This window comes from Ovis aries, chromosome 9 (genome assembly GCF_016772045.2).
Source record: "Ovis aries strain OAR_USU_Benz2616 breed Rambouillet chromosome 9, ARS-UI_Ramb_v3.0, whole genome shotgun sequence".
In the NCBI taxonomy this organism is placed as follows: domain Eukaryota; kingdom Metazoa; phylum Chordata; class Mammalia; order Artiodactyla; family Bovidae; genus Ovis; species Ovis aries.
The window spans coordinates 17,169,591-17,186,077 of record NC_056062.1 but is presented as its reverse complement, the minus strand read 5'-3'; the positions used below and the strand labels follow the sequence as shown (position 1 = coordinate 17,186,077).

General features: G+C 49.6%; 1 protein-coding gene across 1 annotated transcript in view; it reads right to left on the bottom strand.

Annotated features, from left to right (window-relative positions):
- Positions 1-16,487, bottom strand: part of COL22A1 (collagen type XXII alpha 1 chain) — a 229,402-nt gene that overhangs the window by 62,136 nt on the left and 150,779 nt on the right. Inside the window, exon 40 of the mRNA XM_027972868.3 lies at positions 7,421-7,498. Coding sequence (XP_027828669.2) covers positions 7,421-7,498 — 78 coding nt within the window. The remainder of the gene's footprint in view (positions 1-7,420; positions 7,499-16,487) is intronic.

Genomic DNA, 16,487 nt, shown 5'->3' with positions numbered 1-16,487 from the left:
TTGACTGTGTGGATCACAATAAACTGTGGACAATTCTGAAAGAGATGGGAATACGAGACCACCTGACCTGTCTCATGAGAAACCTGTATGCAGGTCAGGAAGCAACAGTTAGAACTGGACATGGAACAACATCTGGTTCCAAATAGGAAAAGGAGTGCGTCAAGGCTGTATATTGTCACCCTGCTTATTTAACTTCTATGCAGAGTGCATCATGAAACGCCGGGCTGGAAGAAGCACAAGCTGGAATCAAGATTGCTGGGAGAAATATCAATAACCTCAGACATGCAGATGACACCACCCTTATGGCAGAAAGTGAAGAGGAGCTAAAAAGCCTCTTGATGGAAGTGAAAGAGGAGAGTGAAAAACCTGGCTTAAAGCTTAACATTCAGAAAACGAAGATCATGGCATCTGGTCCCATCACTTCATGGGAAATAGATGGGGAAACAGTGGAAACAGTGTCAGACTTTATTTTGGGGGGCTCCAAAATCACTGCAGATGGTGATTGCAGCCATGAAATTAAAAGACGCTTACTCCTTGGAAGAAAAGTTATGACCAACCTAGACAGCATATTGAAAAGCAGAGACATTACTTTGCCAACAAAGGTCCGTCTAGTCAAGGCTATGGTTTTTCCAGTGGTCATCTATGGATGTAAGAGTTGGCCTGTGAAGAAAGCTGAGCACCGAAGAATTGATGCTTTTGAAATGTGGTGTTGGAGACGACTCTTGAGAGTCCCTTGGACTGCAAGGAGATCCAGCGAGTCCATTCTGAAGGAGATTGGTCCTGGGTGCTCTTTGGAAGGAATGATGCTGAAGCTGAAACTCCAATACTTGGGCCACCTCATGAGAAGAGTTGACTCATTGGAAAAGACTCTGATGCTGGGAGGGATTGAGGGCAGGAAGAGAAGGGGATGACAGAGGATGAGATGGCTGGATGGCATCACTGACTCGATGGACGTGAGTCTGAGTGAACTCCGGGAGTTGGTGATGGACAGGGAGGCCTGGCGTGCTGCGATTCATGGGGTCCCAAAGAATCGGACACTACTGAGCGACTGAACTTAACTGAGGGAACCAAGTTGTTATTTGAAAATAATTTACAGGAAAACATAATCGGCCTTCCACAAGAAGGGCTCGACTGGGTATCCAAATTGTAAATGAGGGAACACCTCTCCATGCAGAAGGACTGGAGCTAATACATAAAAGAACTGATTAAACTAAAAGAGCACCAATTTGCAAGCCTTGCTGTGCTAACTGATCTAAGGCTTGGACATCAAAGGCTGTGAACGTCAAGACAAGACACCGCCAGACGTCAGATACCTCCTGCTGGAAGGATACACAGCCTGTGAAGTCTTGTCAGAAAGATCAAACCTGAATTTGCTCCAGCCTTGAGGCCCAAGTATGGGTGTACAGGAAACACGGGGACCAGGAAGCAATGAGCTATTCTGTGAGCAGAGTCCAGACTGTGGGAAGCTCCATAAGACCAAACAATACATCTTGTTTCATCAATTTAAAAAATATCTAACCTTGAAATTTGATCCCTTCTACCTTGCTGCTCCTCCCACAGATATCTACCTAAAGACACAGCACATTTTATTCTCCATCACCTTTCATCGGAAGGGCTCATGGGTACCAGGCTACATGCTGGGCTCCCGGGGGGTTCAAACACTTGCTTTGCCTTTCATCAGCAGCTTGAGCCAGGCCCACTGTCTGAACCTCTCCAAGCCTGAGCTTCCTCATCTGTAAGCTGGACACAATCACAGCTCGGGCTCCCAGGACCACTGAGAAGACTGCGGAAGGCGATGCATTGAGAAGCCGTGCCCGGGAGCCTTGCCCATTTGTGTAAGTGCTCAGTATGCCTTAGGAACTATTATAGGAACCACAAAAAGCCTTGTTGAGTTTAGAAAGGAGCATTTTCAATTGGAAACGAGAGTAGGAATTTATTTAAAACCTTTTTTCCTTCCAACAACAGAGGAGTCCCCCTGAGACTTCAATCGAAAAGCCAAGATTAGGATATTTGGGATACTCAGCTCCTGGTTATGCAAGGGGCCCTGGGGCCTGGGTTTCCCAGGTGGCACTAGTGGTAAAAAACCCGCCTGCCAACGCAGGAGATGTAAGAAACATGGGTTCAATTCCTGGGTCAGGAAGATCCCCTGGAGGAGGGCATGGCAACCGACCCCAGTAATTCTTGCCTGGAGAATCCCATGGAGCCTGGCGGGCTACAGTCCATAGGGTCACAAGGAGTCGGACACAACTGAAGCGACACAGCACATTCACTGGGGTCCGGGGCGGTGCACAGCTCCTCCTCTGCAACCCAGGGGACCTCTCGCTGTGCACAGAACAGGATGAGGGCACTGGGAGTGAATGAAGCTGCAGCGCCTGACCTAAGTCCCTGGGGTGACTGCCAAAGGATGCCTGGGGTCCCCAAGTAGCAGCTGGGCGAGATGGGGCCACCTGTCTGTACACACTCCTTTAGAAGGGCAGCAGGCCAGCCTGATCTGGGGATAACACGAGCAGTGGTGTGGTTCTTAGAACCAAAGGAACTGGGCTAAACCAGGGGACAAGGCATATGAACAGAAACAGCAGCGAGACTCGCAAGTCAGTAGTTCAAAAGCAGTGAAGTGTGTGAGACGACCTGGGCACAAAGGAAAAGTGTGTCCTCGGTCACTCAGTCGTGTCCGACTCTCTGCGACACCATGGACTATAGCCTGCCAGGCTCCTCTGTCCATGGGATTTCCCAAGCAATGATACTGGAGTGGGTTGCCGTGCCTTCCTCCAGGGGATCTTCCCAGCCCAGGGATCAAACCCACATCTTTTGAGACACTGCCTGCCTTGGCAGGTGGATTCTTTGCTTTTGAACTGCGGTGTTGGAGAAGACTCTTGAGAGTCCCTTGGACTGCAAGGAGATCCAACCAGTCCATTCTGAAGGAGATCAACCCAGGGATTTCTTTGGAAGGAATGATGCTAAAGCTGAAGCTCCAGTACTTTGGCCACCTCATGCGAAGAGTTGACTCGTTGGAAAAGACTCTGATGCTGGGAGGGATTGGGGGCAGGAGGAGAAGGGGACGACTGAGGATGAGATGGCTGAATGGCATCACGGACTTGATGGACGTGAGTCTGAGTGAACTCCGGGAGATGGTGATGGACATGGAGGCCTGGCGTGCTGCGATTCATGGGGTCGCAAAGAGTCGGACACGACTGGGCGACTGAACTGAACTGAACTGAGCACCGCCTGGCAAGTCTGGCACAAGGAAGGACTATGTAACCGTGAACCCCTGCTTCACTGCTGCCCTGGCTTGGAGAGCAGCTAAGGGCATCTGTTCGGAGCTAGAACGCTGGGGTCCAATCCTAACTCCCCGACGTCCTAACTAGGACTTCAGGCAACTGTCACATCTCTTACGTGGATTCCCTCATTCGTAAAATGAAAGCGAGAACAGGATCTGCTTGGCAGGGTGGCTGGGAGGACTGAGTGAGAGGACGCCCATGAGATAAGTGAGGGGATGGAGGTGGGTATCTTGCTCAGAGCTGGACGCGGCAAGTGGGCAGGCCATGTGAGCTGCGGTCGTGAGCGCTCCAGCTTTTAGTGGCTTTCACCTCCATTCTTGCTCTATTACTCCCTGGAAGAGCGGGGAGTGGGAAGGAGAACGGCTCCACTCAGCAAACCTGACAGATGCTGCCCCACATCATCAGCGCCACGCTTCCTCTCTCCCGCAGTCTGTAGGTCTGTAAAGGGCTGTGAGCTCGTTTTCTTTGTATGTGAACCCTCAGTGTCTGGGCAAAGTCAGAACAAGTGACTCCAGAGAGGGAACGCTGAAGACAGAAAGGAGAGGCGATTCCAGGCAACGGAGGCTGAGAAAGACGTTAGGGGAGGAGTTGTGTGGCATTTAAAGGTTCAAGGCAAGCTTCTAGGTGTTACTACCAACATGACCGAGCTGCAACCCTCCCTACACGCTTGATCTAGAAACTACTGCTCAGGCTGGGGTCCTGGGGTGCTGCTGGGGGAGCCCCGCCCTCGCTGACCTCAGGCTCAGAGGCTCAGTGAAGTTCAACAGCACTTTGATCTGCCCTCAGGCCTAACTGGGTCATTTTCAAGCTTATCATACCCCGCTAAGGAAGATCACAGGCAACCTTAAGATAAAACGGATGTTTTGTTAATGTCTTGAAGGGAGAAGTTGAAATGCCAAACAATTGCCTCTCAATCCACTCCCCTGCCCAGTGATGCGCAGAGCTTGGCAGAGAAAGCCTCGGGCTCCCTTCCAGGGAGGATAAGTGCTGCTCCTGGATGCCCAAGCCTTGGAGCACAGAGCCACAGGAAGAGGGACTAGAGGAATCCAGGCTTAATGTGAGGAGGTGATGGAAATGAGCAATCCCACCCACGCTGGGGAAGCTGCAGGCCAGCTGAAGCAGAGGAAGAGAGCTGGCTTCGGAGGACTGGAAGCAATGGTCCTGGCCCTGGACTAGCTGTGTGACACCAGCCAAGTCTCCTCACTTCTGAGCCCCAGACGGTTTACCTGGAGAACACTGAAGGAGCAGACACCTTCAGTACGAGTGTGACCGCTCACTGGTGTCTGACTCTCTGCGACCCCATGGACTGTAGCCCACCAGGCTCCTCTGTCTGTGGGATTTCCCAGGCAAGAAACCTGGAGCAGGTTGCCATTTCCTCCTCCAGGGTATCTTCCCAACCCAGGGACTGAACCTGCGTCATCCTGCATTGCAGGATTCTTTACCACCAAGCCACCTGGGAAGCCCTAGACACCTTCAGTGACCCTCTCCAGCACCTCTGGGCACGCACCCATCTGGCAGGTTCTGGGTGAAGTGCCTTCCCTGAGGCATCTATAGCCACGAGAGGATGCTTAACCCGAGTTCCGGTCCCCCCCTACCCGCGCACCCCGGAGCAGCCCTCACTGGCTCCCACCAGGAGTCGACCCTGGCTGTGCCTCAACCTTTGCAGAACACCTCTGCAGCTGCACCAGCCTCTCCAGGGCCTTGCCAGGGGACGATGCCACTCCCCAAGGGGTGATTTCTGAGATAATTTCCCCCAATAAGCCCACAGCCCTTGAATTCTGATCTCGGGAGATGCTAATGCAGAAGCCCAGCCTTCAGCAAAGGATAAACCAGCTTTCACAGCACAGAGGCCTGAGGACATGGACGCTCTGGACCCAGTCCCAGACATAGACCACTCAGCCCATGGCGGGGGGCTGCCGAGCCCGGGGGCGTGAGGGATGCACTCACACCCTGTCATCAGCCCCGCTCCACCTCCACACCCCCCTGAACCCTCATACAGACGGCCCGGCCACCAGGAAGAAGCCTGGGCCAGCGGCCAAAGACAGGATTTATGGAAGCTCCGTGCAGTCTCACCCACCACAGAAGCTTTTAATCAGTGGAAGTGGAGGAAGGACCCTGAGCGGTTGACTCGTGGCCTCTCAGCTGGAGGCAGCCAATTACCTTTCAGGTGGAATCACTTGGGTGGGGACATATTTCAGGGGCTATTTCATGGCTCTGAGGTGGGAGGTGGGGCGACAAGTGTCCCCCTCTGCTGCCTGGCTTTCTGGTTAAGGTTTTCCTACGGTGACTCCCTGGGGAGTGGACGGGACATGCAGAGGCCCGTGAAATGACGGAGGGACCACTCCAGATCACACTTTCTCTTCTAAGCAGCTAATGCCTGCAGGACTCAGAATCCTGACTCCGGCAGAGAAGGCCCCGTTAAAAGCAGCATTTCTGAAACAAAGAGAAAGCCTGAAACCTGCTGCGTTTCGTCACTACATATTGTTTCTTCCAGTTACCAACAGATTGTAAAAGACAGCCAAAGACAAAAGATAAAGCTGATGCAATAGAGGGGTTTTTTTCATCAGAAATTTTAGCAGAGAATTTAAGAAAAACAGATTAAAACTGGACATTTCTGAGAGGATACCACCTGCCTCCTCCCTGTTTTCCAGGGACCTTTAGGAAGACACAAGGGCGCTGGTCTTCCCGCCTTGAAGGCAGCCCCACTGCTGGGAGGGGAGTGGCAGCGAGCTGGTCATTTCTGGGAGGAAGAGAATACAGACGAGGGTTCCCGGGGGGAATTTCAGGGAGAGAGTGAGAGGGCTAAGAGCAGCACCGGGGCAAGGAGAGGGGGTAAAGAACCCACCCGCCGATGCAGGGGAAGCAGGAGACAAGGGTTCCACCCCTGGGTCGGGAAGATAAGCCTGGAGAAGGAAATAGCAGCCTACACCAGTACTCCCGCCTGGGAAATCCAGAGAAAGCCCACGGGGTGGCAAAGAGCCGGACCCGACCTAGTGACTGAGCACACATTGTAATGCACTGGACTTCCTCTCAAAGTCCTTAGAGACGAATGAGGCATGCTGCCGCTTTGTTTCTTGAATGGGAAACCAAGCAGAGACCAGGTCATGCGTTGCTCCAGTTTATATTCAGATTATGTTTAAGGGGAGTGAAGTCTGATTGTGCTTCTGGGTTAAGATAATGACGACGACAACGTCATCAATGATACGTGGGCAGTTTGGATTCTATGAGGTTTAGCAGCCATATCAGAAAACCACTGAGTATTGGAGCTTCCCAGTAGACGGATATGAATTATCCACCAAAACCACCAATCCGAAGACCACGTCATAGGACTTTATTTTGGAGATAAAGACCTTTCTTGGGGGCTTCCCTGGTGTCTCAGTGGTAAAGAATCTGCCTGGCAATGCGGGAGACACAGGTTCAGTCTCTGATCTGGGAAGATCCCACACATCCCACAGTAACTAACCCCACGGCCCACAAGCGCTGAGCCTGTGCTCTAGAGCCTGGGAGTCGCAAGTACCGATCCTGCTGCCTCATCTACCGAAGGCCACGTGCCCTACAGCCTGTGTGCTCTGCACCCAGAGACGCCGCCGCAGTGAAGCCGGAGCAGCCCCCACTTGCAGGAACTAGAGAAAAGCCCTCGTGGCGATGAGACCCAGCAAACCCAGAAATAATAAAATAATTTAAAAAAGAAGAAACCTTTCCTGATTATACTGATGTCCTCAGCGACATGTTAATTGGAGAGGGATAATGAACTCACCTTTGCCTGAAAGAGCATGAAGGCAAGTCACTCCTCCAAGACCACGCCCCTCCCCCAACCAGCCCAGGCTCACTGGCTTCCACTCAGTTTTTGCCAAGTTTAGACAGTGAGTCCCTTTCCCCTCCCTTTTCTTTTTTTAATGAGCTTTGTTCTCTCACTCCTCTTTGAAAGGACACGTCTGGGTCTCCCCAGAGGCCTTATTCCCATAAGAAATACACCAGGTTACAGTAACAGCATCAGCCACAGTGGACAGGCCTACAGCCTGACCGACCCGGGGATCAGCCTGACCCCACCAGATCAGCCCAGAAGGCAGTGGCCCTGCCATCGTAGCAGGCCGCGGCCGTGTGTCCTGGAGCAAGGAGGTGCCGGGTGAATAAAGACTCACCGGAGGGCCGGTGACCGCCATGCCTGGATCTCCATGGTTGCCAGGAGAGCCGGGGATCCCAGGCGCACCACGGTCCCCCTGAAAAGAGAAAACACAGTCAAGACGTCAGCTCTGAGCAGGAGAGAGCAAAGGTGCAAGGCAACTCCGTTCCTCCCACTGTCTGGACCATATCCTCCAGCCAGCATCTCTCCCAGCACCCCACTCTGCACGCCCCCTCGAGTTCATCCAAGCTGCCCCTCATCCCACTCAGTCCAACACGCCTGGACCACAGTCACCAACTGTGACCACCCACCTTTCAGCAGTGACCTGTGCCCCAACATTGCCCATGGCTCCAGATGTGATTATAACCATATGACCCCCACCACAGGTGACCACAGTTTCAAGTTTTACTGTGCTTTTTCCATGATTCTCCTGCCACCATCCCGAACTCACCCCAGAGTTGACCATGTATCCACATTTCAACCCAATCCCCCATCATCAATAAATGAATTCATTTTGCCAATAATGTGTACCAAGTACCTATATTTTGTGAGTCACTTTCCCAGGGGTTGCAAGGGGCAAGAATGACTGAGATACAATCTCTGCCTTCAAGCATGGTGGTTAATAGAGTGTAGGTTTAAGTTCTGGTTTCAACACTTGCTAACTGCTAGCTTCAGAGGGCAACAATTTCCTTCCTTTACGAAGGCCAGGGTATACCAGGAGCTGCCGGGCCAGCAGAGGCTGTGTTTGTTCAGAGATCATGAGAACAGAGTGCCTGGCATGGCAGTCAACGCACTTCAGCTGCTGCAGTTGTTGCCGGTCTCAGGTGCCCATCATTCTGGACTTTGATCGGACGAGAAAAAGGAGAAGGAAAGGAAGGCAGGGGAGGAATCCCATTTGCTACTTTCTATAGAAGGACACTGAGACGATCACACCTTTGTATCTACAATTCCAAAATTCTCGACCTCTGAAAACAAGTGTTTACCCTAACTCATCAAGCAGCAAAAGCTGACTTGTACTGACTTGAAGGCTAATTACAATCTTTAGACATCCCCCTTTTCATGGATATTTACACATTTCTATGGCATCGTTATTGGAAAAGGCAATGGCACTCCACTCCAGTGCTCTTGCCTGGAAAATCCCATGGACGGAGGAGCCTGGTAGCCTGCAATCCATAGGGTCGCGAAGAGTCGGACACGACTGAGCGACTTCACTTTCACTTTTCACTTTCATGCATTGGAGAAGGAAATGGCAACACACCCCAGTGTTCTTGCCTGGAGAATCCCAGGGACGGGGGAGCCTGGTGGGCTGCCGTCTATGGGGTCGCACAGAGTCGGACACGACTGAAGCGACTCAGCAGCAGCAGCAGCATGGCATCATTATAATGAGTTTGACGAGGAATTTTGCCCCACACACCACAGTAAATGCTATTTTCATCACTTATAAATTACTAATTTTCTAAATTCCAAAATAAACTCAATCCAAAGCACATAGGACCCACACAATTTTGCGTAAGAGACTGTACCCCTATATTAGGTCAGCAGATGGTAGCCAAGCCTAATACTGAAATGGGAGGTGACCCTATTCAAGCCACTTACCATCTCCAGGGTGAGTTAATTTGTATGGCAAATGGAAGGAGCCTTAGGAGGTCATCATGAAGAGCCAACTAGATAATGTGCAACAAATTTATTTCAGGTAGAACCTGACATTGCTAGGCAACACTGCTTTATCAAGGCTTATGTTTTAAATGAAAATCCTATTAATAACTGGCTTACCCTGCAACCACCATCTGAATTTGAAAACTTTACATCTGGACCTTTCAGAAAAATAATGCTTCAAGATGATTTGTCTCTCCTGCAGTGTGACTGTTGCTTGGGCGAGTTTGTAAGTTATATATTCATTCAACAAATGTTGGTTGTTTATTCACAGCAAACTGCAATCTGGCTCCATGACCAAAGATGACTCATTCAGGGGCCCTGCCCATTTCCAATGCTCTGTGCTAAATTCAGGAAAGAGATCGGAACAGGCTTGCGAAGTTCTCAGGAAAGAGGTGAACCACAGTCTAACTGCTCCCTAAACTCTGGTAACACTGTCTCTGTCCCTCCTCCCCCCAGGCCCAGTGGCCACGTGTCCTAAGGACCACAGCCTCCCTCTGGCCCACCCTTGCCTCTGCAAACAGTCCCCGAGAAATCCTCTTCAGAGCCCCAGATGGTGCGTCCTGTTTCTTTAGAATAAAATGATGTGGCTGATTCTGGGACTGCCAGAAAAGCTGATTTGTGTGCAGGGGGAAGGCGGGGAAGGGAGGAAGTCAAGAAGTAAGGCGAAGGTGGAAAAAAGTGCACTGAACTAAGAGAGATACGATCAGTGCTGGGTCCCTGACCAGCACACTGGGCGGTGAGAGGACGAGGCAGAGGCGTTCACACTGCCGCCAAGTGACCGCAAGTCCAGTCTCAGGACTGAAACCGAGTCCCCGTTAAAACCACATTCCCCTGCGGCTTCACGACTAACCTCTCTATCCAAAACTTTATTCCTGCTCTTACCCTGCCCCTGTTCCCCCCAGGATAGAAGAGGATCAAAGAAAAAGGTGGGGGGGACTGAAACTGGGCAGGACCCTGCAGGATCTTCCTGGGTATAACTCCCTCCACGTCCTGTCCTCGCTTCTTGTCTGGCCTTCCCCAAGTCCCAAAGAGCAGATTCAAGCAGTTACTAATTAGGGAAGAGAGGGGAAGCAAAAACAGAAAAACGGAAACAAAGCAAAGAACAGCAACAAAGGAAACGCAGTCAAGCAAGAAAAGTAATGATGACCTAAACAGTGGTTGAGCAGTGAGACAGAGTCACAGGACTCCTAGTTTCTCCTGAAGGGACGTACATCAAAACCTGCCATGCACTTTTGAGATGTCATGCAGAAACCAAGATCCCCTCGCATTAGAGGATGCTGACCAGCATGTGGATACCAGACTGGTTGGAACTAGAAGGTTGATGATTAAGATTTCCAAACGTCACCCTATTACCTCACCACCAACCGGTTAGAAAGATGTCCACCAACTGATCACATACCCTATGACCCTCATCTAAATGTTGCTCTTCAACCCTGTCTGAAAGCTGCCACGGCTTCGAGTCTCACTTGCCTCCCCGTTCTCTTAGCTCCAGGCATCAGACACTACTGTCCTTCGCCCCGTGGCAGCAGGTTGGCTTGGCTGTGCATCAGGCAAGCGGACTCAAGTTCGGTTCTGTCACAGAGCAATGTCAACCTGGTCCTGTGACCTTGGATGACTCCCATAACCTCTCTGGCACCCTTAAGACCCTCATCAATGAGGAAACAAAAGAACATTTTACCAAATTCCCACATACCTACTGCAGACTCATTTACAAGGAAAGAGACTGTATAACATGGAGTGTTAAAAGGTATATATTATATTTTATCAGCCAAGTTCAGTTCAGTCGCTCAGTCGTGTCTGACTCCTTGCAACCCCATGAGCGGAAGCACACCAGGCCTCCCTGTCCATCACCAACTCCCAGCGTCCACCCAAACCCATGCCCATTGAGTTGGTGATGCCATCCAACCATCTCATCCTCTGCCGTCCCCTTCTCCTCCTGCCCTCAATCTTTCCCAACATCAGGGTCTTTTCAAATGAGTCAGCTCTTCACATCGGGTGGCCAAAGTATTAGAGTTTCAGCTTCAACATCAGTTGTTCCAATGAACACCCAGGACTGATCTCCTTTAGAATGGATTGGTTGGATCTCCTTGCAGTCCAAGGGACTCTCAAGAGTCTTCTCCAACACCACAGTTCAAAAGCATCAATTCTTCGGCGCTCAGCCTTCTTTATAGTCCGACTCTCACATCCATACATGACCACTGGAAAAACCATAGCCTTGACTAGACGGACCTTTGTTGGCAAAGTAATGTCTCTACTTTTTAATGCTGTCTAGGTTGGTCCCAGTCCAGTGTTCTTGCCTGGAGAATTCTAGGGGTGGGGGAACCTGGTGGGCTGCCATCTCTGGGGTCGCACAGAGTCGGACACAACAGAAGCAACTTAGCAGCAGCAGCAGCAGAAGGTTGGTCATAACTTTCCTTCCAAGAAGTAAGCGTCTTTTAATTTCATGGCTGCAGTCACCATCTGCAGTGATTTTGGAGCCCAGAAAAACAAAGCCAGCCACTGTTTCCACTGTTTCCCCATCTATTTGCCATGAAGTAATGGGACCGGATACCATGATCTTAGTTTTCTGAATGTTGAGCTTTAAGCCAACTTTTTCACTTTTTCACTCTCCTCTTTCGCTTTCATCAAGAGGCTCTTTAGTTCTTCTTCACTTTCTGCCATAAGGGTGGTGTCATCCACATATCTGAGGTTTTTGATATTTCTCCCGGCAATCTTGATTCCAGCTTGTGCTTCATCCAGCCCAGTGTTTCTCATGATGAACTCTGCATAGAAGTTAAATAAGCAGGATGACAACATACAGCCTTGACGTACTCCTTTTCCTATCTCGAACCAGTCTGTTGTTCCATGTCCAGTTCTAACTGTTGCTTCCTGACCTGCATACAGGTTTCTCAAGAGGCAGGTCAGGTGGTCTGGTATTCCCATCTCTCTCAGAATTTTCCACAGTTTATTGTGATCCACACAGTCAAAGGCTTTGGCATAGTCAAGAAAGCAGAAATAGATGTTCTTCTGGAACTCTCTTGCTTTTTCCATGATCCAGCGGATGTTGGCAATTTGATCTCTGATTCCTCTGCCTTTTCTAAAACCAGCTTGAACAACTGGAAGTTCATAGTTCACGTATTGCTGAAGCCTGGCTTGGAGAATTTTGAGCAATACTTTATTAGCATGTAAGATGAGTGCAATTGTGCGGTAGTTTGAGCACTCTTTGGCATTGCCTTTCTTTGGGATTGGAATGAAAACTGACCTTTTCCAGTCCTGTGGCCACTGCTGAGTTTTCCAAATTTGCTGGCATATTGAGTGCAGCACTTTCAACAGCATCATCTTTCAGGATTTGAAAGAGCTCAACTGGAATGCCATCACCTCCACTAGCTTTGTTAGAAGTTAGTTAGCCAAGTTAGAAGCCAAGTTAGAAGACAAAAAATAAACTAAGCACTATACATATTAGAAAAATCCATATTCTTTTGCACCTCAGTTTCTCCTTTAAAATAGTTAATATAGGGACTTCCCTTGTGGTCCAGTGGTTAAGAATCTGCCTGCCAATGCAGGGGACACGGTTTCCATCCCTGGTTCTGGCAGACTCCGCATGGAGAAGGCAATGGCACCCCACTCCAGTACTCTTGCTTGGCAAATCCCATGGACGGAGGAGCCTGGTAGGCTGCAGTCCATGAGGTCGCTGAGGGTCAGACATGACTGAGCGACTTCACTTTCACTTTTCACTTTCATGCATTGGAGAAGGAAACGGCAACCCACTGCAGTGTTTTTGCCTGGAGAATCCCAGGATGGGGGAGTCTGGTGGGCTGCCGTCTCTGAGGTTGCACAGAGTCGGACACGACTGAAGCGACTTAGCAGCAGCAGCAGCAGCAGCAGGGCAACTGAGCCAGTGAAGCACAGCTCCTGGGCCCGTGCACTGGGAGCCTGTGCTCTTCAGTAAGAGAAGCCCCTGCAGTGAGAAGCCCGCACAGCACAGCCAGAGAGTAGTCCCCACTCACTGCAACTAGAGAAAACCCGAGTGTAGCAAGGAAGACCCAGCACAGCCAAAAATAAACAAAAACAAACAAAAAAAGAAAGTGAACGTGGATCTCCTTTGTACTTTGTCTTAGCCTGCCTCCTTTCTTCTTCCCAAGGCTATATTTTATGCACAGCACAAAACCTTAACAGCTGCAAGCTAAACCACACCCGTGTTGCAGTTTGTGTTCTTCTAAATAACTGTTCACACTCCTGCTTCCTGAACCGGCTGATCCTCACATGCTGGTCTTCTTTCATCCAGGTTCTAAGCTTCCAAATATTTCAGTTCAGTTCAGTTGCTCAGTCATGTCTGACTCTCTGCGACCCCATGGACTGCAGCACTCCAGGCTTCCCTGTCCATCACCAACTCCCAGGGCTTACTCACTCATGTCCATCAAGTTGGTGATGCCATCCAACCACCTCATCCTCTACTGTCCCCTTCTCCTTCTGCCTTCAATCTTTCCCAGCATCACGGTCTATTCAAATGAGTCAGTTCTTTGCATCAGGTGGCCCAAGTATTGGAGTTTCAGCTGCAACATCAATGCTTTCAATGAATATTCAGGACTGATTTCCTTAGGATGGACTGGTTGGATCTCTTTGCAGTCCAAAGGACTCTCAAGAGTCTTTTCCAACACCACAGTTCAAAAGCATCAATTCCTAGGTGCTCAGCTTTCTTTATAGTCCAACTCTCATATCTATACATGACTACTGGAAAAACCATGCCTTGATTAGATGGACTTTTGTTGGCAAAGTAATGTCTCTGCTTTTTAATATGCTGCCTAGCTTGGTCACAGCTTTTCTTCCAAGGAGCAAACATCGTTTAATTTCATGGCTGCAGTCACCATCTGCAGTGATTTTGGAGCCCCCCAAAATAAAGTCTCTCATGGTTTCCATTATTTCCAAATACTTACCCACCAATTAAAACTCAGCCCAATCATTTCATTTCTATAAACCCCCCTCTGCCTGCCCACCTCTCAGCCTTCAGAAGACATTTGAATGTATCTTCACTAACACACCATCCTCCCATTGTGTCTGACCCTCTGACTTTTATGTAAGTATCTTAAAAGAATAAATTATCCACTGATTTATTAATCCATTAGTTCAACAAATATTTGTCAAGTACCTAAATGGAGTCAGACCCTATGTCGGTCACAGTATCTACACAGTTCTGCATCCACAGTGCCTAGAGTTGGGCCTGGACAGCCCTTTAACAGCAAATTCCTGAATGCCTGAGTAAGTGAATCTATCATCACTTGCATTTTGTCAGGTACTAAATTTTGCTGTTGACCAAAATCAACTTTTTGCTCAGGAGGGGACATGATGAATGACCTCTGGCAGCCCTGCCAAGAATCTGAGTCACAATTGATCTCTGCTGCAGGAGCACAGGCCTGGCTCCATTTGTATGTTTATGGCCCTCTGTGATGCCAACACTTCCCTGAAGCAACAGCTTAATGGACTGAAACTCGGAGAAAATGGCTCCAAGAAAAGAGCCGAAGACCTTAAAGCTCAGACAGAATAAGCAAGAAGGTTCCTGATTAGACGAAAGGGGGCATGTGAGCTCTAATCTATAATAGTGACTGTGTTATCTGCTTTGGTTGCAAGACACTCTGAGCCAGTTCAACAGTGTTTAGGGAGGAAAATGTGTGAGGTCGTGGGAGGAGGAGGTCATTTATTGGAAAACTATGTGCTGTGAGATAACTTATCCACAGGAGCCCGTTGGGGGTTAACTACGTTTTACTCCTTCATACAGAAAAGGAACAGAGTCTCAGAAACAACAAGCCCCTTGCCCTTATGTCATAGATCTTGGGCTTCCCATGTGGCATCAGTGGTAAAGACCCCGCCTGCCAAGGCAAGAGACATAAGAGATGTGAGTTTGCTCCCTGGGTCGGGAAGATACCCTGGAGGAGGGCGTGGCAACCCACTCCAGTATTCATGCCTGGAGAAACCCATGGACAGAGGAGCCTGGAGGGCTATAGCTCATAGGGTCGCAAAGACTCGGTCAGGACTAAAGCAAGGGCACGCACGCCATCTGTCTTACAGGTAGCTGGGCTGGGATCCTAACCCAGCTCCATCGGAAGGCAAAGCTTGTTCATTTCGCTAGAAACAAGTCCACCCAAGAGAAGGAAAGGCAGCTTTAAGAGTCTTTTTGTGGCTGTAAGTCATTATGAAGGGCTGAGAAAGCACCAAGGAAAATCCTTGTAGAGCATGCTTAAGTTCCCAGGGGTTTTCAGCACCAGGGACAGCACCCAGGCAAGGCCCACAGCTGAACACTGTGAGGAAGGGCATCTCCCCTTCTTCCCACCTTGTCCCTCCATGAGCCCCTCATTCCACAACTAAGGATCTCTCTGATTCCAATTTACCTTCCCAATGCCAGCTGACTAGGGAAACCTTTATTCTAAACTACATTTCACCTTGCAAATATGTACAGTATTAACGCTGAAAGGGTCATCTGTTTACACATCTCATATGTAAACACTGGCTAGTCAACTGTACCCCAGGGCAAGGCCCTCTGCACATCTCACCCCAGGTCTCTCCACCTCAAAGCCGCTTCCCCGCACTTCCACTGGGGCTTCTCTCTCCAAAAACAGGCTGACAGGGATGAGTCAGGTCTCTCTAGACCCCTCACCTTCTTGCTGAACCCTAAAGTAGACTCCACAGGGTGATCTAATGATAAGGATCACTAATATTTATTGGGCACGTACCTGTGGCGAACATAAGGCTAGGCAGGCAAATACTTTATTTGCATTACATCATTCTTTCCCCAAACTCTGCCTGGGAGGTAGATTTTTATCAACCTCATTAATAAGCAGCCCAGAAAAAGGACGTCTTTACCCATTTCCGCATCTCGTTTCTGGTTCCCTTTTCAGTGCCCTTGCCTCCTTGCCTTCTAAGAGACAATTGATTTCTCCCAGATCCTGAAATCCCTCCTCTCAGGGGAACTGAGAGCTCAGAGCGCTGCCGGGCAGATGCCGGGCTCACAGCATCACGCAGGGACCTCAGACACATGTCTGAGCTGGCTGTGGATCAGGGGTCCTCCAGTCCCTGGTCCTGCCACCCTGCTCCACACACACCCACTGCTCCGGGCACAAGGAATTATTTTACAGGCCTACAAATTCAGGCAAAGTTGTTTCCACTTTTTTTTTTTTTTCTTCAGAAGCTAGGGAGTTGCCAAATATTTGCTCAGATCACTCAAAAGAACTCCCTCATTTCTTTTTCCTTTCATCATGAACAACAAAATCACCATTAGGGGAACACATGTGATCTTTATCAGTACAAGCTCAGTATGACTGCAGAGGTCCCCTGCCTGAAGGGCAGAAAAAATCAGGCAGCAAGTTTAACCTAGAAAGTGAAAGTGAAAGTCGCTCAGTCGGGTCCGACTCTTTGCAGACTATACAGTCTTTGGAATTCTCCAGGCCAGAATACTGGAG